Source organism: Sparus aurata, chromosome 4, assembly GCF_900880675.1.
Source record: "Sparus aurata chromosome 4, fSpaAur1.1, whole genome shotgun sequence".
Classification (NCBI taxonomy): Eukaryota; Metazoa; Chordata; class Actinopteri; order Spariformes; family Sparidae; genus Sparus; species Sparus aurata.
This window is the reverse complement of record NC_044190.1, coordinates 36,983,411-37,008,174: the sequence shown is the minus strand read 5'-3', so window position 1 is coordinate 37,008,174 and position 24,764 is coordinate 36,983,411. Positions and strand designations below refer to the sequence as shown.

The 24,764-nt window shown below is 40.6% G+C and overlaps 3 protein-coding genes across 4 annotated transcripts; 2 read left to right on the top strand and 1 right to left on the bottom strand.

Moving 5' to 3' along the window:
• Positions 1-926: 926 nt before the first annotated feature.
• LOC115580599 (BTB/POZ domain-containing protein 1) lies at positions 927-9,735 on the bottom strand. 2 transcript variants are annotated; one of them, XM_030415136.1, is made up of 8 exons: positions 9,103-9,735; positions 7,691-7,847; positions 5,465-5,570; positions 5,182-5,379; positions 4,827-5,019; positions 4,632-4,719; positions 1,868-2,014; positions 927-1,760 (listed from the first exon to the last, which is right to left on the bottom strand). In XM_030415136.1, exons 1-8 carry the CDS (start codon positions 9,531-9,533, stop codon positions 1,602-1,604), a joined length of 1,479 nt encoding a protein of 492 aa, XP_030270996.1. In that variant the 5' UTR covers positions 9,534-9,735; the 3' UTR covers positions 927-1,601. The 2 variants fall into 2 exon arrangements, with proteins under 2 accessions (XP_030270996.1, XP_030270997.1); XM_030415137.1 differs by having other exon boundaries at positions 4,827-4,956; positions 9,103-9,734.
• A 1,055-nt stretch (positions 9,736-10,790) lies between these two features.
• Positions 10,791-15,836, top strand: LOC115580600 (transmembrane 6 superfamily member 1). The gene is made up of 10 exons (XM_030415138.1): positions 10,791-11,172; positions 11,258-11,361; positions 11,831-11,928; positions 12,031-12,134; positions 12,245-12,327; positions 13,124-13,242; positions 13,531-13,635; positions 13,712-13,804; positions 13,896-14,015; positions 15,213-15,836. Exons 1-10 carry the CDS (start codon positions 11,081-11,083, stop codon positions 15,402-15,404), a joined length of 1,110 nt encoding a protein of 369 aa, XP_030270998.1. The 5' UTR covers positions 10,791-11,080; the 3' UTR covers positions 15,405-15,836.
• Positions 15,837-16,837: 1,001 nt separating this feature from the next.
• Positions 16,838-24,739, top strand: zrsr2 (zinc finger (CCCH type), RNA-binding motif and serine/arginine rich 2). Its single transcript, XM_030414182.1, has 11 exons — positions 16,838-17,138; positions 17,948-18,027; positions 18,562-18,646; positions 18,749-18,857; positions 19,364-19,450; positions 19,871-19,909; positions 21,184-21,320; positions 21,434-21,647; positions 22,351-22,406; positions 22,520-22,629; positions 22,724-24,739. The coding sequence occupies exons 1-11, from the start codon at positions 17,095-17,097 to the stop codon at positions 23,605-23,607; spliced, it is 1,845 nt and encodes a 614-aa protein (XP_030270042.1). The 5' UTR covers positions 16,838-17,094; the 3' UTR covers positions 23,608-24,739.
• Positions 24,740-24,764: the final 25 nt, after the last annotated feature.

The window sequence follows — 24,764 nt, the reverse complement described above, 5'->3', positions numbered from 1 at the left end:
TGGCTCTGATGCAGCATGTAATCTGCAAAGTAGCTAGTAACTAAAGTTATGAAATAAATAGTGTTGAGTACAATATTTGCCTCCAAATTGTAGTGGAGTGGAAGTATAAAGCAGCAGAAAATGGAAATATTTGAAGAATGTACAAGTTCCTCAGAATTGTACTTGAGTAAACGTGTGAAAGTATCTGATATTAAAAGTACTCGAGTAAAAAGTGATATATTTACATATTTTATGTATATATTGTGCGATTGGTTAACTGATTATCAGATTCAATATTTGACATTTTGCTGATCATCAGAACCTGTTTTTGTTTTATCTGATGGTAGATAATAACAGTTAATGTAATAAAGTAACTGGTAACTAAATTTAGTCGAGTAAAACGTACATTGTTATTATTATTACATTTTTTGTCTTCAGAATGTAGTGGAGTGAAAGTAAAGTAGCAGATAATGGGAATAGTCAAGTAAAATAGAAGTACCTCAGAATTTTACTTGAGTAAAAGTCTGAAAGTATCTGATTTTAGAGGTACTCGAGTAAAAAGTTAAAGTATATTAGAAATATTTTAATTGTTTGTATATATTGTGTGATGGAGAGACTGATTATCAGATCATTATCTGATTAATAAATGATAGAATATTGGAATAAATTATTCTGAAATTGAACTACTCTAATCTGAAAAGTAACTAAAGTTACCAAATAAATGCAGTCGAGTAAAAAATATGTTGTTTGTCTCCAAAATGTAGCTGAGTGGAATTATAAAGTAGTTTAAAAATGTAAATACTTGACAAGTAGAAATACCTTAAAATTGTACTTATGTGCAGAACTCGAGTAAATGTACTTAGTTACATTCATCACTGATTAGAAGCTTTTCATTGATGATTTTCGTAACTTCAGCTTCATCTGGAGTTTATCAGAGGAAACAATCGTACTATGACCACATTTTATTGCCAAAAAGCTCAAAATAGACATTTTTTATTTTCATTTATTTCACCATGAAGTCCTGGAACGTTGTTTTGTTTCTGTTTTGTTTGTTTTTTTTACATTTTAATGACGTGCAGAGCAAACATGAAGTCATAAGTTACAACATGTACCACTGGCAAAGTTACATGACACACATGGATCTTTAATACGATGCAAAACAAAAACCAAAGACACCTGCTGAATAAATGATAACAGTGCACGATAAAATAAAAAAAATATGCAAATATTATACTGTCAGTTAATGTATCAGCAAAAACTGACAACTAACAAAGTGAAATGGCATCGAGGATGAACTCCTGCAGCGCCGGCAGCTGGCTGATAACGACACGCAGACACGACACCAGATCACTTACAACTGATGTGAGTTTATGCCCGATTAACTAGTTTCACACCAGAGCTGTGACGCTCCCACAACCCCGACCTGTTCACACATTCCTGATCATGTCTGTACACAACTAATCTATATACAGATACACACATCCAGCACACACACACACACACACACACACATTCTTTATTCCGAGGGATCGTGAGGCACTACGTATATCTCCAGCGGTCCAGTCTTCCCAGCAGTCTGAGGTGTCCCTGGTTCAGTGTACCTGCATGACACCGTGTTCAGTTCAGGTGTAGTAGATGATCTCTGGTATCTGGCCGTCCTCCACTGACGTACCGTTGTTATTTCCAGGTGAGCTAAAAAAGAAAAACGTCGTCTTGGTCCCCGTTGCCGATTCCTGGGTCACTTTCTTCAGCCCTTTTGTGCCGTAATGGGAGTCCGGGCCCTGAGGTGTGAAAAGAAAAAAAAAAAAAGGCAGGCGAAAGGTTGAAGCCAGCCTGGGTTCATTTATGCACTTTCGGACATATTTTAAGTTTTAAAGTTCAGACTGACCTTTAAGGTGGCACATGCAGTGTAACTGACACTGGGTAAGATTTCCACAGGCTCCTTGAACATCACTCTGAATGTGTTTGCGGTGCCGTCGCAGCTGAATCCTGTGTCGTTCTGACCCAGTGTGATGCGTTTGTCGCTCTCTAAGATCTGCAGAAGAGAAAAATGTTAACATGAAACTGTGAAAGAGACAGTTCACCCCAAAACCACAAATACATCTTTTTCCTCTGACTTGTAGCCTGATTTATTTATCTTGATTTAATTGTTTTGGTTTGTTTTGTCTGCTTTCTCTTCAATATAATGGAACGAGACGGCTCTCAGCTTGTGGTACTCAAAGCACAAAAAACAAAATACATTTGAAAAACTCAACAGTGATGTTTCTTTCCAGAAATCATGACCGGGTTTCTCGAAGAGAATCCACAGAGCTTGTTGTGAGCAGTTTTATATAAGAACTATTTTCTGTCCATACCAGAAAAGGAAGCTGCATCTACTCACAGACGTTCATGACAGCACGGGATATAAACATTTGCCGTATCTTGCTCGAGTGAGACGAAACGTTAGCTAGCTCAGTTAGCTAGCTCAGTTAGCTAGCTCAGTTAGCTAGCCTGCACGTAGATGCACCTGTTCAGATGCTGCTGGTAGGTGTATTGTAGGGTTGTCACGTTTTTCTTGGATGTGAAGTGAAAAGTTTATATTCGAAGTGTAGCTTGTTGTAATATACCTTGTGATCCAGCAGATTGCGCTCTAAAACATCATTATCAGCTTGACCTCTGGCCCCACTGTCCTATCAGTAAACTAATCTCAATGTGAGCGAGCCGAACAAACAGTAACAACACCAAAACATCTGAGAAGCAGTTTGTGGAAGTACTTTACCGCCACAAATCTGCAGACTCACCTGCTCGCTTAACACCTATTAATCTCTATCTAATGAATCATTAGGGCTGCACAATTAACCGTAAAATAATTGAAATTTGACCAAGTGCAATATCCAAATCACAAGAACTGCAACTATTTTATAAAAAGGTAAAATGCGTCTCAAAACAGTGTTTTAATGATGAAGTCCGACATGAAACTGCTCACAGTTAAATCTGTGGATTATCTTTAGAGGCCGGGTCATGATTGTTGAAAAGAAAAAGTACTGTTGAGTTTTTCAAATATATTTCTTTATTTTTTTTTGGTGCCAAATACTCTGGAGAGAAGATTTCACAATGTCAATTATCAGCCCGGCCATCAAATGTAATTCAATTCAATTCAATTCAAAAATTGTTCCCAGGGGGCCGATTGAAGATTGAAGATTGAAGATTGAATTGAAGAAATGTAAATAAGATTTAGTCAAATATTTTTGATCAGACACATTTTGCTTTTCAAATGTTTTAGGTTTTTTAAATTTTAATTTTTGCGTTGCTTCTGAGTTTTTTTTGCGAAATGGCAAAATCAAAGACATAATTACATTTCTTAAAGGAAGCAAAGCAAGCTCAATAATTACATGTTTATTTAGGTATCAAACCTGCTGTTGTATTGGTACAAATTCACTCTCCATCACAAACACACTGATGTACAGAAGCCCTGAGAGGCACAGGAGAAAAATACAATCCTGGTGATCCATTCTGAGTCAAATCTAAACTGTTAGATTGTGTTTTGAGTGGAAGAAATTTTTTCCATCAACTATAAAAAACTCTGTTGTCCCATATGGGAGCACCGTTCTCTGTGTTGGAGTTTGACATGGGGACTTTAAATTTTCTCTTCGGTTGCTTTCACACGTAGCTTGTTCGGTCTGGACTCTCCCCACAGTCTTCACCAAACAGCCCAACAGTAGTCTGACCTAAAAGTGGTCATCTCGGTTTGGATCAAACTGAACATCGGTTCAGTTAATTTCTAGCGTGAAAACATTATTTTGGATCAGAATCGGAAAAAAGAAAAACAACGTACCAAAACAAAACGAGCTGCTGGAGCTCACTGGGGAGAGGAGAGAAAATGTTTAACTGGCATTTGATCTGACGACTTTATAAAGAGTCATCTGGAAAAAACACCAGGACCATTCAAGTGTTGTGTTCGAGGATGAAAGAGGATCGGAGAATGATGTGACCTGAAGATAAAGAAACTGCAGCAGTTTACAAAGGTGTGTGCTGCCACGAGAAAAGGCACTGCGTCGACTAACGAGAGGACAAATTTCCCTTTTATGACGACCTGATTAGCAATCTGGGTCTGCCCAAGAAGCTCAAAGTTGATGTGGTTGAATCTTCTCCAACTTCAACTTCAAGAGCTTCTACTGATGCCACAGAAAACACCTCAGGAAGTGATGACTAGCCGATCGTTCACCTGCTCCCCTCAAGTGTTTTAATTTTCTACTGTGTCAGAGAGCAGCTTCTCACACCAAAAATTCGAAACCAAAACTAACCGGATTAAATGTACCGAAGTAACAAAAACATGAAACGTGGGTCGGACTTTAAGGTTACGTTAATTTCTTGATCTTTCACCACATCATTTCTAATCATGGTAAAATCACAATATAAGGCTTTAAGGTTTTAACGCTTCTATAAAAATAAAATCAGTATTTTTGGATGGTTAAAAAAAAAAATGTGCTTAGTTTCCAGTCAGCTTGGCCGGTGAGTCATTAGTGTATTTTGGACACTTGATGAAAGAATTTAGGGAAATTAGATTTTTTTTTCAGCTGTTCTTAAGTCACGAAAACATTTTTTTTTCTCACTTCCCTTCTCAGGGTTTCTGTATTGATGATATTAGAAATGTTAGTTTTCCATCAAGTTACCTGTATGTTGACCTGATAGTCAGTGGGCCCGTGTATTGAACCATACAAGCCAAAACCCACTATGGATATTCTTTTGTTAACATTGAATCTAAAGAGAGAGAAGACAGACAGACAGAGAGAGAACATTAGAATTAAATAACGCGACTTAAATTCAGTTTCGCAGCTCAGATCAGCAGCTGACGTCGGCGAACTCACCTGATTCTGTCGCTGGTACCACTGTACCCCCATCGACTCTCAACCTGCTGGAATCTATTAATGCTGCACTCCTCCCCCCTGAGGCAGCAGCGGGGCCTGTCAATGTAGTCGACCCGTGGTTTGGGGTTTACTGTAAAGTGTAAAAACAGATTTACCACCTCCCGATCGAACAATATTCCAGACTGGGCAGGCCCTGTTGCACAAGAAAGAATATCAAGCTGGTTTCTGTGGTTTGAGCTGTATGGACAGTATGTTTAGTTATGTCTGAATTAGTCAGTATAGTGTTGAAAGAGAAAAACAAAACAAAAAAAGCACCACCGCAGCATGACAAACGATATCTCTGTGATGTGCTTACCTGCAGCGAACTCCTCAACAGTCATGAGCGGGAAGCGGATGAGCGGGAGGGCTTTACCCAGAACCTTCTGTTTGTTCTCCGAGGTCGGGGGAAGCTGTTGTCTGTAACACTCGGCCTCCGCCCAGCGTACCACCGCCCCGAACAGGCGGTTCTCCCTGATGCTGAGTGTGTCTCTTTGCAGCACTGCACATAAGGTGTCTGCGCATACAAACACACAGAATATTTATCATGTCACATCCCAAACAGGCTGCAGAGAAGGAAACGTGAAAGAAGCCGCACATACCGAGGTCAATGTCTGTGAAGCCCTCTGCGTTTATTGCGTCTGCAGTGCTTTTGTCTATAGTGTCTAAGCAGAGACTGGCAAGTTGAGGTTCATCGAATAATCTTGCCTGTAATCAAAGAACAAAGAAAGACAAATAATTATCTATTTGTCAACACTGGTCATGTACATCATACATGTGATTAAAATCATGTGGTACAAGTCTAAACTCATCTTCTTCTTGTGCAAATCAAGTCAATCGAGTCCTTAGTTAAAAGAAAACCAAAATTAACATCCAGTCATTAACTTCTTCCCTCACGCTGATTGAAAACCAGGTAAAGGTTCGTATTTCTGGAGCTTTACAACAACTTAACAAATTAAGTAGCTGGGGATTTGCTTTAAAATATAAAAAACAACAACAAAAACAAACCCAAATCATAAAATGGCTTCATGCAGCTCGTCCGCCTTAATCCAAGTCTCCGGAAGCTTTTAGCTCAGCAGCTACAGTGAGGATTTTATCTTAAAAAAGAGGTAAAATGACGTCTTTCTATATCAATTTGTTGGTTTCCTGAGACTTGGATTATGCTGGACGAGCTGTATGGAGCCACTTCATATTAGTTTTTGTTTTTGTAGTTGTTAAGTAGAATGCTGCTGTTCTGAAGTGAAGCTCCAGAAATGTTTCATGGACTACCTACTAACTTCAGCCACCGATCTAACTTAATATGGCAATTAATTGAATTTGCATTACAGATGATATCGAGTTAAAAAAATATTTTTCTCAACGTGCATCTATTTCATTTGTTTCCTCCCAACACTTTAAACCACTAAAATTCTGACAGCCAGACAAAAAAACTAAACAAAAGAACAAACTAAAACATAATCTGGGTCTTCATGTCTCAAGTCATTAATTTTCTGTCAAGTTCAGAGTCATTAAAATACATCTTTGCTTTAGATGCACCACAGGAGAACTGCTACGTTTTTAAAAATGCTGTGGAAAGAAAAGAAATGGCTTCTTTATTTACTACTGCAGTATAACATCAACCAAAAACATGTTGAGAGAAATAAAAGGTTCAGTCTAAGAAACGATTCATGTAGAATTTTCCATATCTTGCATTCTGTCGAGAGCTGTGACGATTATTAGTTTGGCAACAGTTATTTATAGCAAAATATCAAACATTTGCTGGTGGATGCTGTGAGGATGTGAAAACTGGCATTTTTGAGAAAAGTCTTTAGTTTAAACCCAAACATATATAACCTAATGTGGAAAATCTATATTCAAGTCTGACAAATGAGGTCTTTTGACAGAAAATATCACAAAACTCCATAAAATGTTAATGAAATCAAAACGAGTGGGCAACAATCACACTGACGATTAGAGTAACCTGCTGGGAAAGTGTTTTCTCTGGATAGCTTTGGGTGGTTGAGACGAGACAAAAGCAGCGTTTTTTGATCATAAATCAGCTGAACATGCAGCCTGAAGGCAGAACAAAACGCTGAACCCAAACAAACGGCAGCACAAACCAAAAATAGAACAGCTAATGTCATGAAAACTCAACCGTCACCGGCTGAAAGAAGTCTGGAGTCGACATAAAGACAGAAAAATGGCTTTCTCCTCCGCTGTGACGGCTGCTTTCAGACCGGCTCCAGCAGATCAGAAAATTAAATCTGTAACTACCTTAAAAATCAGAACAATCTGTTATAAAACCCCTCCAGTCCTTCTCCACTAAATGCTCTTATTTTTGTGTCTACTGAGAATATGTTTTCTCACTTTCCACTTGAGGTGTCGGGCCAAGACGTGAGTTTCAATTTTCATCGCTGAGGTTTGAGGATAACCACAAATTTGTTACATTCACAAACACAAATGAGGTTAACTGGAATTTTCTTTGGCTGTAAAAGCATCAAAATATGACACGTGAAACTCAACAGCAATGTGAATTTCCAGAGTTTATGTCCCAGTCGCTCTGGATAATCACCAGAAATCAATATCAACAGTTTTTAGAGGGACTATTTCTTTGGGAGAAAGTAGAATCCAGTGAACACTGATCACAGTAAGGGTCAGTGATTTATTCCAACAAACATTTCACCATTTTGGAGAGAAATACTGCCGTCAAATATCATTGTTCAAGGTTTTGATCATCACAAAGAGTCTCAGGAACTCAAAACCTCGCGAAGCCGTCGTAAATTTAAAGGTGTGAAACTAAAAAGATGCACTTAAAGTTGTTTAATGTGAAATATCAAGTATTTAAGTACCTGAGTGAGGAGCATGAATGCGTTGTCGGCTCTGAGGTGCTTGGTGAGGAACTCAACACAGTGACCCTCCAGAGCCGGGACGGCGTACTTCTTCGCCGTGTACAGAGTCGTCATCACAGTCTCGGGACCGATGTGGACCTCGTCAGAATACAGGAACCTGGAGAGAGGAAAACAGAACAATGTGAAAACTCAGGTTCACATGTTGTTATCTGCAGAATGAATCAGAAAGGTTTGGCAACTATATTTGACACAGAAACATCTTTAAAAAAGGGAATTTATAGTGCAGAGTGTCTTTTTATATTTTTCTGGGACTCGCTGTCAAAAATAGCGTTTGAAAATTGGGATCAAACGTCTCATCAGATTTATTGTATTGTTCTCTTCTTCCCTTATCACACAACGCCTGAGTTATATCATAAATCTGCTGATTTTAGTCTGTATTTCTTTGGGATCTACTTTGCGATATCGGCAAATGTCATATCATTGTCCAAAGAATTGATATAATATCGATTGGAATGAAACTTCTTCTTCTTAAAGCACAGCTCAAGTGTCTTATAACTATTCATCCAGGGGAACTTTTTATTTATCAGTGTCAATAGTCACATAATGACTGATTAAACTCATGAGGTGGACTATTCTCTTATACCAGTAAACCTGCCAGTTTCTACAGCTAATATTAATATATGTTAAAATATAAATCTGAAGGGATTCATAAACAATATTTAATGTAATCAGAGTAATGAGTTAAAGCTTCAGCCGACACCATTTTGGTCAGGATAAACCTCTTAATTTGGTCTGGCTGTCATAAATTAATTATTTATGTTATATATTATTTATTTAGGTGTGTATTTGAGCTGTATAAGCTAAATTAAACATGCAGACAGACTTTACTGTAGTTGTTTTTCTCACAATTTGTTCAACAGCCCACATTTACCTGGACATCAGGAGCGTCGTGAATATTACACTGTCATATCTGTTTTGTAATATAAAAAAGGAATCAGTCATACTAATTTAATGTCACTAATCAAGAGGCGTTCATGCAAAATTTCCAATAAAATATCTATTTATATATTCAGTTAATAATACACACGATCACTATCACAAGAAAAGTCACATTTAAGGCTTAAATCAAAGATTGTGTAATTTTAGCTTGAAATTGATGATTACTTTCGCCTTTTTATGAACTTTTAATCCATTAATGGACTGATTGGTTGAGCTGTGAGCTAAAGCCTCTGTACGTGGGAGTGTCTGTAATGATCTGAGGGCTTTAATCACCGTTCCTGTCATGGTGCTCACATGTATTTGTCACCAAATCACAGCTTCCTTCAGATTTAACCCCTCTGTTGACATCCACACTGACCGACTGCACTATCTTGACTGTGGCCCCCCCTTTGTGATCACCTGTCCTTCGGTACCTGAGCAGGGCGAGGAAGGCAGCCGGCTCCACGTCGGGCAGCTCTATCTCCGTGGAGGTGGTGGCCATGCCTCCGTTGAACATGGCATCGAACACGGCGCTGCCCGCGGCCAGGACGAATTTATGGGCCGGTATCCTCTGGGCCTGTCTGCCCTTCCCGACTATGAACCTGACGTCGCTGAGCAGCTCGTTGTTGAAGAGGAAGGCGAAGCGCTCCTTCAGGGAGCTCTTCGTCGCCTGCCAGTTGTACATGGGCTCCCGCTGCAGGCCGAGGACGGGCGGGGAGGCGGACCGGGCAGGGCCGGAGGCTGGCTGCTGCACGTTGGACAGCACCGCCGCGGCTCCGGGCTGAGCCGAGTTGGATGCTGCCTCCTGACCGTCATGGTTTGACGCTAAGCCGCCACCGACGCTGCCGCCGCTCCCAGTCGCCATGACGGCTCACTTTTCTTTTCTGCTTCTGCTTCAACAAAGGACCGTCACTGACGCACGAACACACACCAACCGTACCGCACGCTGCTGTTGTATTTACGTGGTATCCATCGCAGCAGACGCCATCGCTCTTTGATGTTTAGCTAACGTTACCTGCTAGCTGCGTCTGTACACAACTGACGCATGCGCGCTGTGCCTTCAAAACATTTTTTTCATTTAACTTTATTGGTACAGTCAAAAGAATCAAACAAACAAGACAAGGGTGCAACAACAAGACTAGACAGAGGAAAAATTTAATATATTATGTGCATGCCTATATATTATATTAGGCATTTTTTTAATTGTTAATTAGCATTTGTGAAGATACAATTTTGCCATAATAAGTTATATACTGTATGTACACACACACACACACACACACACACACACATTTATTATTATTATTATTATTATTAATTTATTTTTAAATTTTTAAATTTAAAAAGTTTAAAGTTAAAATTTAAAGTACTTTATTTGATTATTTCCATTTTCTGGTACTTCATACTTCCACTCTATTTCATTTTGGTGGCAAATATTGTACTTTTTCTCACAACATTAATTAGATTTATATTCTACTTACTTTTCAGATTACATGCTCCATCAGAGCCAAATGACTGCATGTTTAAATTAATCTATTTTTATCCACAATCAGATAAAAAAACACTGATAGTAATAATCAGAGAAATGCTGAATATCAGATCTGATAGTTGCTCAGGGCGATTGGTTGATCAACACGTGCAGTAAATGCATACATGTAAAATATAAACATTACATTACAGCTGACAATTGTTACAGACCTGGGATCTGTGTTTATGACACATTAAATGGTGCGGGGGTGCCTAATCGTACAAAATGCCAATTTCTACATAATGTTGCTTTAAAGACATGCAGTAAAATGTAAAATCTTAAAATGATGGATTCTAGATTTCAGTTTAATTTTTTTAGTGTTAATATTGCCTTATATAATGCACATTATTTGTTTATTAGAATTAAAAAATATTTGGCCTTTATCCTCCCTGCTGCAACTGACCGCTGGGTGTCAGTCTGCGTTGCATAAACACGTCACAGCCTATTTATAGATAATGATAATAGTAATAATAAGGATGACAAATGTTCAGTATTCAGCTGTAACTCAAGGCTGTCTATTAGATAAGCAGATTGTGTGTGTGTGTGTGTGTGTGTGTGTGTGTGTGTGTGTCTGTGTGTGTGTGTGCGTGTGTGTGTGTGTGTGTGTGTGTGTGTGTGTGTGTGTGTGACAGTAGGTAGGAGGTAGAGAGGGAGTTGAAGCGAGAAAGTCGAGCAGAACAAGACGGAGCATGTTGCACGGCGGAGCTGAGCTGCAACTTTGTGGCTTGTTGTCTCCACTGTTGGACTCTTCCCCCCCTCCCAGTCACTGAAATATGACTTCCGGACTCAACACGAGAGTTTTCTGCAGCTGAATCAGATTTTTTATTTTTTTTTATATTCTCAGTTCTGGAACAAGATTAATCAAATCCAAAGCTGGTCCCGCGATGAGCGCGTCTGCAGGCACCGGGGTGTTCGTGCTCTCCCTGATGTCCATCCCCATCTGCTACCTGTTCAACTCCCTCATTTACAGCAACAGGTGAGTGACAGCTGATATCTTTAATTCCTCAGCTACAACTGCCATAATTTGAAAAAGTCATATTTCTCTCCTCCTCCACATGAAGTGCTGAAGCTTTCTTCTTCGCTGGCTGCACAACAGTCGTCATCCTGGTCGTTTCAGGACACTTTATGCTGAAGAGGAAGGCTCCAGTAGATCCTCTCTTCTATGGTAGGAATCCAACAAATGTATTAAAACATCAGCATATTGAAGCTCTGAGGAGGTTATTGTCCATGTGTGAGGTGTTTTATTAATAGCATCTTGTGGAGTTGAATGTTAAAGGGGCACTGTGTAGTTTCTGGAGATTGAATTCAAACTCAGATATATAATATTTAGAATATTAATGAGGTTATAATACAAACACACGTCCATGAGGGAATAAATAAGGTGTTCAGCTCCCAAGAACGCTGTTTAAAGCTAGAAAGGTGGCAGGGTCCGCCACAGGTAAACATCTGTCCTTTAAGGTCAGTTTGATGAAAACAGAAAGTGTTTGTTTATTTGTTTTTTAATGCATAAAATCCCCAAAACAACATAGTGCACCTTTAACAGCATGATATGAAGCACATGTTTGCGTCGAGGCGTGAACAGTTTTTTGTCACCGAGCTGAAACAAAATCAAATGTGTGCGTCTGTCTGTGCAGTGTACGCAGCGTACGCCTCCTTCAGCGTGGTGAATCTGATCATCGGGCTGGAGCAGGACAACATCGTGGATGGATTTGTGACGTTTTACCTCAAAGTGGCAAGTGTTGTGTTGTGTTGTGTTGTGTTGTGTGAGGCCTGTTTGGGACTTGTCTGTATGAGCCTGCAGACTTATGACTGATCAATCCAACCTGTGTTTCAGGCAGATCCACATATCAATACAGCACACGGGCACATGATCTCCTACTGGGACGGCTGTGTGCACTATCTCATGTATCTGCTCATGATTGCTGCCATTACTTGGGGGTAAGAGCCTCACGCCTGTCTGTCTGTCTGCCTGTCTGTCTGTCTGTCTGTCTCTTTGGATAATGTGCTCTTCTGGCTGTGACAATGGCAGTGTTGCGTGGTTTACACAGGGACAGTTACCGAGCCATTGGACTGTATTGGGTGGGATCCTTTCTCATGCGTGCCATAGTCTACATTCTTGGGAATGCTGTGGGTAAGTACACTAAAAATAATGTGATGCTTATAGATGACTGCTGTGGTGTAGCCCCTGTAACCCCCCTGCACACACTTCCCCTGAGAATTTTTTTAAAATCTCAACTACACAAGTAAAGTTTTGTGACTGCAGCCCACATGGTTGTGGCGACGTAATCTGTCCACAGACAAACAGACATATAAACATGTGACAGAGCAGTCAGAACTGTTTCTCTGGTAGTTCCCGCAACAATCTGTGTCTCCATAAATATTTATATAGATGTGGCCCAACAACATGATGTGGGATGACGCCAATTGTCAAAATTGTACTTCAACAGAGAGACAGGCGTTGCGAAAACAATACCAGCTGCGCAAGAGTGGACGCTCATGATTGAAACAGAGTTATGGTGATCTGCATCTTAAAACCAATGAAGGCCAGGGCTGTATAGTGGGGTGCCAATGGCCCATTTCCTACCTCCTGCCTCCCTACATCTGGCCCCCTTTCCTGGACGTTACCCATCTTCAATCTCTGCCTTCATATTGATTATTTTTTTAATTAGAATGGCACATCTTTTTGCTAGGCCACTCCCACTGACAACACACTCGACCCTGCATGCCAAAATTTCAGCCTCCTAGAGCAAAAACTGTGGCTGTGAGAGTTTGGTTGAAGTTCTTGTGGAGCGACAGAGCGACCTATAGAGCCGCTGCTCGCAGCAAAAAAAGATGCACATTCTGCTGTAAATCCTGCTACTTTTGTTGTTTTGGTTGGTGTCTTGCCAACAGTCTGCTTGATGTTTTCTTGCTCTGCGTTTTCTCAGGGAAATATGGAACCCACGTCGGTCCTCTCTTCCTCCTCCACATGCTGTACATCTTACTGTCTGTGTGGGCCTGTTTCCGTATCTTCAGCCAGCCGTCGTCAAGGGACGTTCAGCTGACAGTAAGTGAGGATCAAAACTGATGGTGTTTATGATGAAGCTTATTTCTTAAGTGTGATATATATGTACTATTATACATCAGCAAATGCAAAGTTTTTGATGCTGATGCTGCATGCAATCTGCAGACTAGTGACTAGTCACTACATTTTTCAAAGTACAGTACTTGAGTACATATACTTCTGTTTTTCGTGTGTGTGTGTGTGTTTACAGCTTAATGTAGATGCAATAACAATTCTTAACGGCCAGAAATACAAACGTCGACTGAACCTCTTGATTGTTCCTTTTCTCAGAACATCCCTGCGGCTGAAAGAAGAAGTTTACTCCGCAGACCTCAGGACCTGCTGTTCATTATCTACCTCATCCCCGCCTTTGCTTTCTGCGTCTTCAGAGGCCTGGTGAGACGCCTGAAGATGTGCAAGTCCCCAAAGATCACGCTGAATATTTTCTTTATGTGGAGTGTTTGTGTTTTAGATTGTTCTGGACTGTTCCAGCCGATGGTGTCAGGACTACGCGCGGCAGTTCGAGCCTTACCTGAAAGACCCTTCGGCCTATCCTAAAGTACAGGTAAGTCAGGAGTTTGAAACACTAAACTTTGTTTTCTAACACTGTCATGTAAAAAGACCCTGAGGCAGCAAACTGTGTCCATGTTGTTCAGATGCTGGTGAGCATGCTGTACTCTGGACCGTACTACATCATGGCTCTCTACGGGCTGGTGGTCCCAGGATGTGAGTGGATGCCAGACCTCACGCTTGTACACTCAGGAGCTCTGGCACAGGTACGTCCTGCTGGTTAATCCTCGGAGAACGAAACCTTTTTTTTTCACTAAATCTGGCAGCATCTACGTACTGTATGTTCAGGCTGAAGGTGAGTCCTGCTTGTCTTCACCTTGTGATGGTACTGGCAGTAAAATGCTTACAGGCCAACCTACATAGAAAATAAACAAAAAACATGTCAATCTAGGGGGAATGAATGCCCAATTGGACTTGGACAATAAACCAATAAACAAATGTGCTCCTACAAGCCCCAGAAATAAAATGTCAAGCTGACGGGCTGCAGGGGTTTTTAATCATTTGCAGTCACACAAAATCTTCCTTGTAGGGGAATTCTGTGCAAAATCTTTCCCTTTCCCACATGACATCATCGTTCCTGACAGATAAGTCAGTGCCGGACTGCCGGTGTGTATGTGGCCCAGTCATGGCAGTTCTCCTCGACTGGTTTCAGACTGGTTTCTGTTTAAGTTATTCATCTTCAGTGCAGTCAAACAGCGGCTCTGCATGAACACATATCGTCTGCACCAGATCCTTTATATACTATCTGTTTACGTCTAAAGATGGAAACTGTGAGGAGTGGTGGGAGCAGGTTGAGCTGCAGTCACATCTCAACAACACAAAGCAGCTATTGTATGTGAGCTGCAGGCCGACGCGTCACTCAGCGGCGGGGATCAGGGCAGAAGCTGACTTCAGACCAGGAGGAATGGCGGTATTGGTGGTATTCGTTTAAATGTCAGCTGTTCAGCTGGACTATAAATAGGAAGGCTGATGCTCTGACAGCTGCGGTTGCTATGAGACACGTCATGTGTCTTTTCTCAGTGACTTTCTGTGAAACAGTAATTAGCAGGTATGTTAAGTCGAAAAATATTTGTGGATGAGTGGCAGAATAAATCTCTTAAAGGAATAATCCACCCTGAAACAGTTGGACCCTGAGTTTATTGTTTTATGTTTTATTTCGGTTTGTACGGTAAAATTTAAACAATGTGATGTCATTGACGAGAATGCAAGATATTTCAAAGATTACTAAAAAGGAATGTGATACAGCAAGTAATAGGATTTGGTATCAGACGATTTACTTCTGGACACAATTTAGCACTGATGCAAATAACACAGAGAGAAATTACTTTGTAGAGAAGAGACAAAGACGGACAAATAACTGTCAAGCTGTTAGTCATCACTGTTTGCTTCTCTTCTCTTCACAGGCCCAGTTCTCTCACATCGGTGCGTCTCTCCACACACGGACGCCGTTCTCCTACAGAGTGCCTGCCGACAGCCAGCCTTTCTTCCTGCTGGTCAACCTCCTGTACGCTGCGGTGCCTCAGGCTCTGTGCTACCGCTGCCGCTCACGGCCGGCCTTCTTCATCAGGCCAACGCTGGATAAGAAGACTGAATGACAGAGAGTGCCAGGAATTTCAAGGATGCCTGAATAAAAGGCTGAAGTACCTGTAAAGTACCTCTCTGTGTTTGCATTTATTAGCAGTTGCTACTTTTGAAGAGAGAGCTGCTCTGAGGTCAGTGGAGATGAAAGAGGACATGACAAAATACTCCAGTGCTGAAGAGAGTTGGTGTTATTAATGTTCTGCTGCGTATTTTTAAGAACATGAAGATTAATAAAATGTGTGCTCGTGTAAAGGAACAGCAAGCGAAGGAGAGTAAACACAGTGTCACAGCACAGATGCTCTATTGCTTTAAGACTGATGTACAGGAGACAAATTAATGGACAGTGCTTATTTTTCTTAATTATTTTTTCTGCTTTCTTGTTGACACTGCGATTTCTGTGCTTTGCCTTTTTTGGCAATGGGCTGTCAAATAAAAAAATATATTCACATCTGTGTTTGTTATTATATACAGATTTATTTACTCAGTTTAGAGACAGATAAATATTTAGTGATTTAAAGGCTTTGGTAACCAAAAATGGTTTGCTAGTCACACAGAAATAGTATGAGATTCATTTTGATGCAGTTCCCACAGATTCTTGTGGAATATTTAATTGAGGCTGTTATTGTTAGCTTCACTGGTTTATATTGTTATTATATGTTTAAGTTAGGAGTCAATAATGCATTAACATTAATAAATGTTTCATGCTTTAACATTGTTTAATGTGTGTTTTGCCTCTTTTTGGGAAAATAAATGACTCAAAATATAAGTGCAGGGAGAAAGAGAGAGTCCGTAACCATAACTGTAAATAATAAAAAAAAACACAATGTGCAAAAGAACAATTACTCTTAACTACTCACCTCCTTTTAAAAAGGCAACCAGATGAATTTAAACAAAAGATACACTAGACTGAACATCAATCCTTAATTGTTCATTATTAACACAATATCATTATTTATTATTTAATATAGCAGTTATCAAATCAATCAATCAATCAAATTTTATTTGTATAGCCCTTTACAATATCCGGACGGTACCCAAAGTGCTTTACATCAAAGCAATAAAATAGTACATAAAAACACAAGAAAGTGCTACAGTGCTGCGAGAAAACACAAGTTATTGTGAATATATCGTGACTTTTCACTGTACACTGTATTTTATCAGTAAGCAAACACAACTTAGATCTTTCGATCAGCCTGACATTACATTTTAATAAAGAATGGACTTTATAATGACTTCTTAGCTCTCTACTCAAAAGACACTGGTTAAAATAAAATACATTTATACTCTAAAGTTATCAAGTTCAAATTTTAGGAAAATAATTCATGTTAAATTTAATTTAATTCATAAGTGTATTTTGTTATTATTACTATCATTATTTATTTTATTTCATTTTATTTTATTCAGGGTTTTGAACGGAAACTGGGAAAGTTTGGCTTCCTGTTTAAACCGGAAGTACTTTAGTCTTCTTCTTCTACTTCTTCTTCTTCGGCTCATTACTTAAACAGCCCCGCATGCAGCTAGCTAACGTTTACAACAAGCAGACATTAATCGGTTATATCACCAGTCTGACAAACCAAATCCACTTCGGAAATAATTCAGTTGGGCAGCGGTCGAGAAGAAATACCTACAGCTAAAATATGTTGACGAGCTAACTTTAGCTGGGCATGCTAACTCAGTAGCTACCGTTGGCTATCGTTAGCTATCATGGCAGCACCAGCTCCTCCACATGTTTCTGCTCCTATGCTAAGGTCTGTTTCTCTCTTTAAATCCTCTTGAGATTGCTTGATAATCTACTCATGTCTCGGTTGTGCACCACATTAACATGAGAGCAAGTATGAACGCCTTTATTGAAGTCAGTGTAGCTAATAGTCCTGACGTAGCTACTAGCTAACTGAAAGCTAACTGTGTTTACCTTAAAACTTGAGCTACCATTCATGTTTAAGTTGTGTTGTGATTACAGAAATCTGTTTTAACGAGACAATAGACATGCAGTGAGTGTTAAGCGTTATCTTGCAGGATTCCCCACGTAAACCTACCCAATTACACATCCAGAGCAGCGAAAATCTAAGATAATTGAACAAATGATTATAGCAGTGGCTAGTTACTGTCATAAGACCTGAATCAACACATCTCAAATACAGTCTGATTGTGCATTATATCTGTGTAAGGGTTCACTGATCACAGTTTCATAAGATATGGCTTTCAAACTCGTATTTGGCTGACATTTTATCAACCAGTAACAGTATTAGAGCAGACCCTGTGAATGTTTGAGGATTTTGTGACTTGTCTTAGTAAGAAATCCACTGAAGAGACTGATAAGAGCAAATATTATGATGCAACAACTGCTACTGTGATGAGTTACATCTTTGTCTGACAGGTTAAAGAGTCATTTGTATAAAAAAAAGGTCAACTCAACTTAATTTAAATACATCTTTTTCACCGTGGTCGTGTCCATGTCCCCTCTGGAACAGTTCTGCAAACACAAGGAGCACAGGGGCGAGTTTAGTATTGCTTCTCTGTCACTGATCTGATTGTTATAAATCTTTTTGCACTTCAGACAAAAGCAACGCAGGGCTGCCCAGAGGAAAGAGAGAAGAAAACGGAAACGCCAAGCTCTCGCCCAAGCCAGAGAATGTGGTACGAAAACAGCTGTCGTGTCGGTGTTGTTGTCAGATGTTCTTTCTACAGATCAGATATCGTCATGTTGGTGTCGTTCCTAGAATATCATAATTAAAGCTGCTGTTGTTGTTGTTTTAGACAACTAGCCTACCTGTTTGATTGGCGTTAGGAATCCCCTCCCTCCTCTCTATGTCACCACTGTTTTACAACTCATTTCTTTTTTTGAGGCAGTCTCTCTTTGCCTCTTTCTTTTCTTCAGTTGTTTTTCCTCACTTGGCCTGGTAGTGCTGAACTGTTTAACACTTATTTTAATAACAATAGAGAAAATAACACTTACAGCAGCTTTAATTTTGCTCTAGGACCATCATTGCAACTGACCTACAGAATTTTTGTAATGTCACAACTTCGCAACTCAGGCCACAACGACTTGCCCACAATTTGGCCGTCCTGTATCAACATAAATTATAATGTTCTAGGAACATCACCAACACAGCAATATCAGATGGACCTTGTAGCTGCACCAGACTAACCACAACATTAACTCTGTGACAGGTTTGAATAATGGAGCAAGCTGCACACCTGAAGAAGACATAAAGGATGAAGAAGATGAGGAAAATGATTTTGCTGAGGCAGAAAGGTAGTTAATACTAATGCCGCTTTGCTGTCCTTCAGCCGCACATTCGGTGATCGACAGCACAGAAACCTTGATTGTGGAGTTTTTATTAATCTGTGTTCTCAGACTGCGGCTACATGAGGAGTGGCTGGAAAAAGAGCGGCTCGCTCAGGAGGTATTCAGGCTGAAGTTTGAGAGGGAGGACGCTGCACGGAAAAGAAAAGAGGAGGAGGAGGTAAGGGGGCATGTGGAATTCAAGAAACCTTATAGACACTTTGTAAACATAGAGAGTATGAAGGTGTTTGTGCTTTTATATATTTTTTTTATCTATTTATGTAACTTTTATTTTACAAAAGAAGTCCTGGCATAAAAAGCTTCCCACAAATCAAACAACAACTATAAGCAAACAACAAAGATTTTCACTTAATAGAAACATGCGATGGACTTGGAACAATCAGCAAATTACATCAAGACAATGAATTCACCAGTGTTCATTCACTGCAGTCTACAGTCTTAAATCTTTTTTGTATAATCTTCCATTCTTATCAGTTAATCAATTTTAACCGATAAGATCCAAGACCATTTACAACATTTAAATTGGGACATTTGAAGTGTTTGTTATAAGTGTATCGTCAACAAATTTTGAGTTTGCAGCTCTGTTGATGAATGCACCTCTGGTTCGCCAAAGTATTCTCCATAAATGTTGATGTTGACTGTCTTTATGTCATTTTGTGTTCCCAGCGGATGATAAAGCAGGAATGGGAGGCCCAGCAGAAGAGAGAACAAGAAGAAAAAGAGCAGAAGCAGCTGGAGAAGCAAGGCAGAGAGGTGAAACGAGCCCGAGCAGGATAGAAACACTGAGAAATATATCCTCTTCTACTTAATCATAAGATTCAGATCATCTCTAAGTTAAACAGATCAAACCAGTTGAGTGTTTCATTTGTGAGTTGTGTTATTTGTTTGTACATGATTCCTTTAAAAAAAAAAAAAAATCCTTGACTGAGCGGCACCGAGCAACCATCCAACTCCTTAACTAAGGACACACACAAAGAGAAAAACCCTTCAGCTCTCACAACAAGGACGTATCTTTTACTTTGTGTGAAATTGTTTTTTTTTTTTTTTTAACAAAAGTCGAGAATTGTTCAATGCCAGTCCTTCCGATTGCGGTCTTAACACACAGTAACAGAGACGCTGCAGTATGTTGACCTCTACACATTTTCACCAGCCGTGTCTTTACACCATTTGTAGGAGGCTGTTCAGAAAATGTTGGACGAAGCTGAAAACCAGGTAAAAAAAACACGCACGAATGTCACGTTACACGCACGTACAGAGACTGATCATCACAACTTGACACTCAATATATCACACGGGCAAAAAAACTGAGCATTATATGTTTAAAAGGGGCTCTGTGGAACTTCTGAGCATAATTAAAAAAAAAAGTTATTACATGTAAATTCCTGCAGATTGTTACATAGAGCCCCTTTTAATGAATAATTCACCAGGTATAACAAGTTAAATACAAATCCCAGGTCGGTAACAGTTTATCAGATGTAATGTAAGAGCTAAATGAAAACAAAACTCATCATGTTATAACAATGTCGTGTGTTGAAAACTTGTATGTCGAAGTAAACATGTATGTAACGCTGTGATCCGACCTTCTCACTGAAGTTACAGAGAGCAGAAACAAGTGACAGAGACACAGAGTTCAGCTTGTTAAAAGACACTGAACCATCAACATGGTTTTGAATGTTATTTTAATGTAAAAAGTTACATAATGTTGCTTTAATGGGTGTATTAAGAAGTGTATCCCACTAGCATAAAACTCAGTTTAATGTATAAACACTCTGATCGAGCTCCGGTAAAGTCACAGTCCAGGTGTGCGATTTTGTGACAATGACAGTTTATTATTACATTATACAACTATATATTAAGTCATTAATGAGGTTTTAATCCTCTGTATCAGGGCTTTTTACACATTAATTTCCTAAGACAGAGGCAAGTTTGATACCCAAACATTGAAAATCCTTTAAAAACCTTCAGGGAACCAAAAGCAAACATTCAGAGTGATTAGATAACATTATATAAAGCTGCACCTCAGGCACAAGAAGTTTTGAAACCACTGCAATAAGCACTAACTTCTTGTTACTTATCAGAAATACCAAAATGATGTTTGCACTAATGTAGAAATAGTGTTTCTATTACATTGTTTATCCACCAGAGAGCACTGAGATGCTAATGAAAAATCATATCATATCTTTTTGCCAACTATCAAATATAATATTGTTTTGTTAGGATTTGTTTTTTGCAGCAGTGCTGTCACACTCACAACCTGTTAGAGGTGCCAAATGGCTCAAAATGCCCATTTCTACGTAACGTTGCTAATACTGCAGAATACAGATTGTACATGGGAGGCACATTAAAACCACACTTGGCACCACATTAACAGGACGTTACAGAATTCAAGAGTGACGTGCCGTGCCAAAGCATTAGAGCATTACTGAAAAAGCTTGCAAATCTGTTAACTGCTCAGAGTGTCCATACGCTTCTGTTCGTGTCCTCAGCTGCAGCTGGATAATGGCGGGCCGTGGATGAATCCCGAGGCTCCTGCGTCGCAGAGCTCTGAGAACTTCGGGACGGAGCGCGACGTGGCCAACTGTCCGTTCTTCCTCAAGACCGGAGCGTGTCGATTTGGAGACAGGTACTGTTGGTTTCTTTATGATGTGACTCTTCACGTTACCTCCGTAAACACACTATGGACGCATTAAAGGACGTCTTTGTCCGTCCTCCTCTCGTCTGTCTTTGCGAGTCCAGATGTTCTCGGAAGCACGTTTACCCCACAGCCAGCCCGACTCTGATGATCCGCGGCATGTTTAAAACGTTCGGCATGGATGAGTCACGGCGCGATGACTACGACACTGACGCCTGGTTGGAGCACAGCGAGGACGATCTGCAGGAGTCTTTCCTCGAGTTCTACCACGACGTCCTGCCCGAGTTTAAGAGCCTCGGCAAGGTGCTGCAGTTCAAGGTAAGACGGGAAACAAGACAGTCGGTGTGTTTAACTGCACCAATGTACCTGAAAAATACTCAGCTTCCTGAAGTTATGTCTTATTTAAGGAAGGGGACACAGAGCAACAACCATTTTCTGTTTTTTTACTTAAGGATAGACCATTTTTATTAAAAAAGTATTTCCCCAGAGAATTTTTTTTAATTGGTGCTACGTGACCAGAGAAACAGAGGGCAGTGCTGTGTTATTACCTTTTTTGCTCAAAGGATAGAAAACCTACAACAACCATTAAACACTCCTGCTAATGGGCAATAAGATAGACGGTGATAGGAAGCGTCGTAACAGAATCTCTGTTCGATCAGAGTTTGGTGAGACGGCCCTCGTCTGATAAGAGTGGTGGCGCTCCCTCAAGATCAGACTTTCACTTTGTGTTTGTGGATGCTGGCAAAATAGAGAAATTTACAATTGTTCTCGTGCAAACAAAAACTAGCAAAGTTCCTGTTTAATGGCCTAGTAGTTGGTTCTTTTTCCTGGTGAGTGAAATAAAATTATTGTTAAAAATAGTCGTTACAGCGTAAGGATAAATACTGAAGTCAGCGAGAGTTTAACGAGCCTCAGACGTGACTGTTGAGGAACATTCACTGGATGGATGATCAAATTGTTACCATTAAAAAAAAACACGTTTGGTTTCATCGCTACCTTTTTTCTTTTTTTTCTTTTTTAGGTCAGCTGCAATTATGAACCACATCTGAGAGGAAACGTTTACGTCCAGTTTGACACGTAAGCCTTCACACGTCCTCACACCAAAGTATCAAATAAATAAACTATATGATGTGAATTTTTGGATGAAACTCTTGATTCTTTGTGCTCGTGTCTCTGCGTGGTCGGTCCAGAGAGGAGCAGTGTAAAGAGGCCTTGTTCAAGTTCAATGGGAGGTGGTACGCAGGCCGGCAGCTTCACTGTGAGATGTGTCCTGTAACAAGGTGGAAGAACGCCATATGTGGTGAGTAACTCGCTCATACGGAAGTGAGAGCACTTTCACTTGGTGACATTTCAGTGTATTTACCCTCCTGCTCGATTTGCCTCCCCTCTCTCAGGATTGTTCGACAGACAGAGGTGCCCCAAAGGGAAGCACTGTAACTTCCTGCATGTCTTTCGAAACCCTGGCAATGAATTCTGGGAGGCCGACAGGGATCTGTCGCCAGACCGCAGCGTCAGGGGGAGCCGCAGAGGCGGGTGGCATTCAGAGCGAGACAGAGACCGATCGAGGAGGCAGCGTCACTGCAGCAGAAGCCCACCGAGGTCTGAGAGGTCCCACAGCAGGCGAGAGGGCGACAGGCAGAGGAGCCGGAGCAGAGAGAGGAGGGCGTCACAACAGCATCGGGAGGAGAAATGGTCGTCCAGGTCCAGACACAGCGACAGGAGGAGCGACTGGTATCTGAGCAGGAGCAGGGACCGGTCGAGGAGTAGGAGCAGAGACAGAGAGCCAGACAGGCTGAGAAACAGGAGCAGAGATGGAGACAGGTACCGGAGCAGGAGTGAAGAGAGAGACAGCAGAGACAAAGATACAGACGCTCACAGGAAGGTGAGAGAACGGTCCAGAAGCTCGAGCAGAGAGGAGGAACGAAACAAGCGCAGCAGAGAAAAGAGCCCGGATAAAAATGAGAAACCCCCGAATGATGTCAACAACAGACACAAACGCCACAAACAGTCCAAAAAGAGCAAGAAGAAGAGCAAGAAGAAGCATAAGAGGAAGAGCCATCAGCCCGAAGAGATGACCTCGACTGGAGAGTCGGAGAAGGAGGAGGAGGAGACGGCGGAGAATCTCACAGCAGCGAGTCCCGGTCAGGAGATGCATTCAGAGCCTATTCAGAAGAACAATGACCCGGAGGAGAGTCAGTGTGCTGACAGCGAGAAGAAGCTCAGTCCTGAGGTGAAAACTGAACAGTCTACCACAGAAATAGAAAGTGAACCCTCTTAAGCCGCTTTTCCACCACGCAGTCCAGTTCAGACGCATTGAGCGGTTATTTTTACGTTTTCCTTTGTCGCAGCTCGTTCTTTGTCCTTAATCGGCGCTCTGATTTGAGGTTTCTTATAGTTTTTCAGCGGTCTTTTGTCCTGCTGACTGCATGTTTTTTCTCGAAGATCGTCCTCTTGCACATACGAGAGGGAGGAACACGAAATGTGATGGTCGAATACAGTGATGGTGAATGAGGAGAAGTTAGTCCGGTGTCCGTCTGGCAGTAATGTTACAGCGTGTCAGTTAATAAATGCTTCAGTTTCTCAATACAAAGAAACGTCTGCTCTGCTGTGTGACAACAGCTGGAAACAGGACGTTTTACACTGCAAACTCACACCGATGGAAGGTTAAGCTACGTGTTTCGAGGATACTGAAGGTGAAGTGTGTGGTGGAAACACGGCTTTAAATTAACTTGTAAAATAAGAAAGATACAGTAGTTTCGTGCTCGCCACCTGTATGTACATTTGTGAATATTTAGCTTTTGTAAAAATGGTTGATGTTGCTTTAATTATCGAACACTCGATCACCTGCAGCTGCGGCACGACTCGGTTACTCGGCCGCTGAGAAAAAAACAAACATAAAACACGAGATGAACAAATGGGTTTTTCTGTTTTTAAGACATTTATTGTTAATAACTTTCAAATATAAGAAAGAAAAAGTTGGCAAATGTGTTGGCAGTGTTTAATACAAAAGTGATTTCAAATCAAAGATGAACTCGTTTCATAATTACTCCTGAATGCTCAACAAAAACACTTTGCGGTTTAAAGAATGCAGTTAAAAATGTGACTGAATACAGTTTGGAATGAGGATCAATTCATTAGCCGTTTGCTTGTCGACGAGGTAAACAAGCAGACGGTAACGAGTCCTGATGATGTACCCTGATATGTGTGCTTCATCTTCTTCTGTTCCTACTCCGTAAAGAAACTCAGGATCGACCTTTCCTCTAATGGTTACTGACGTTTTACTGGTGTACTGTGGCCAAATAACCCTCGAGTTTCCATTAATCATCCTACATCCCTTTTCTGCCATGTCAGGCTTCCGTAGACACCATACAGAAGGTAAAACACAGTGTTCTTTGGTCAAATGTTAGTAAGCCAAACTATAATAATACATAAAAT

Bases quoted from the DNA above. Each gene is read 5' to 3' on its own strand.
- LOC115580599 (XM_030415136.1), bottom strand. From the start codon at position 9,533: ATGGCGACTGGGAGCGGCGGCAGCGTCGGTGGCGGCTTAGCGTCAAAC. The intron at 5,571-7,690 runs GTACTTAAATAC...CTTTGATTACAG, and splicing joins CATTCATGCTCCTCACTCAG to GCAAGATTATTCGATGAACC. The intron at 5,020-5,181 runs GTAAGCACATCA...CTTGTGCAACAG, and splicing joins TGTTGAGGAGTTCGCTGCAG to GGCCTGCCCAGTCTGGAATA.
- LOC115580600 (XM_030415138.1), top strand. From the start codon at position 11,081: ATGAGCGCGTCTGCAGGCACCGGGGTGTTCGTGCTCTCCCTGATGTCC. The intron at 11,173-11,257 runs GTGAGTGACAGC...CTCCACATGAAG, and splicing joins TCCCTCATTTACAGCAACAG to TGCTGAAGCTTTCTTCTTCG. The intron at 12,135-12,244 runs GTAAGAGCCTCA...TGGTTTACACAG, and splicing joins ATTGCTGCCATTACTTGGGG to GGACAGTTACCGAGCCATTG.
- zrsr2 (XM_030414182.1), top strand. From the start codon at position 17,095: ATGGCAGCACCAGCTCCTCCACATGTTTCTGCTCCTATGCTAAG. The intron at 18,028-18,561 runs GTACGAAAACAG...ACTCTGTGACAG, and splicing joins CGCCCAAGCCAGAGAATGTG to GTTTGAATAATGGAGCAAGC. The intron at 21,648-22,350 runs GTAAGACGGGAA...TTTCTTTTTTAG, and splicing joins GCAAGGTGCTGCAGTTCAAG to GTCAGCTGCAATTATGAACC.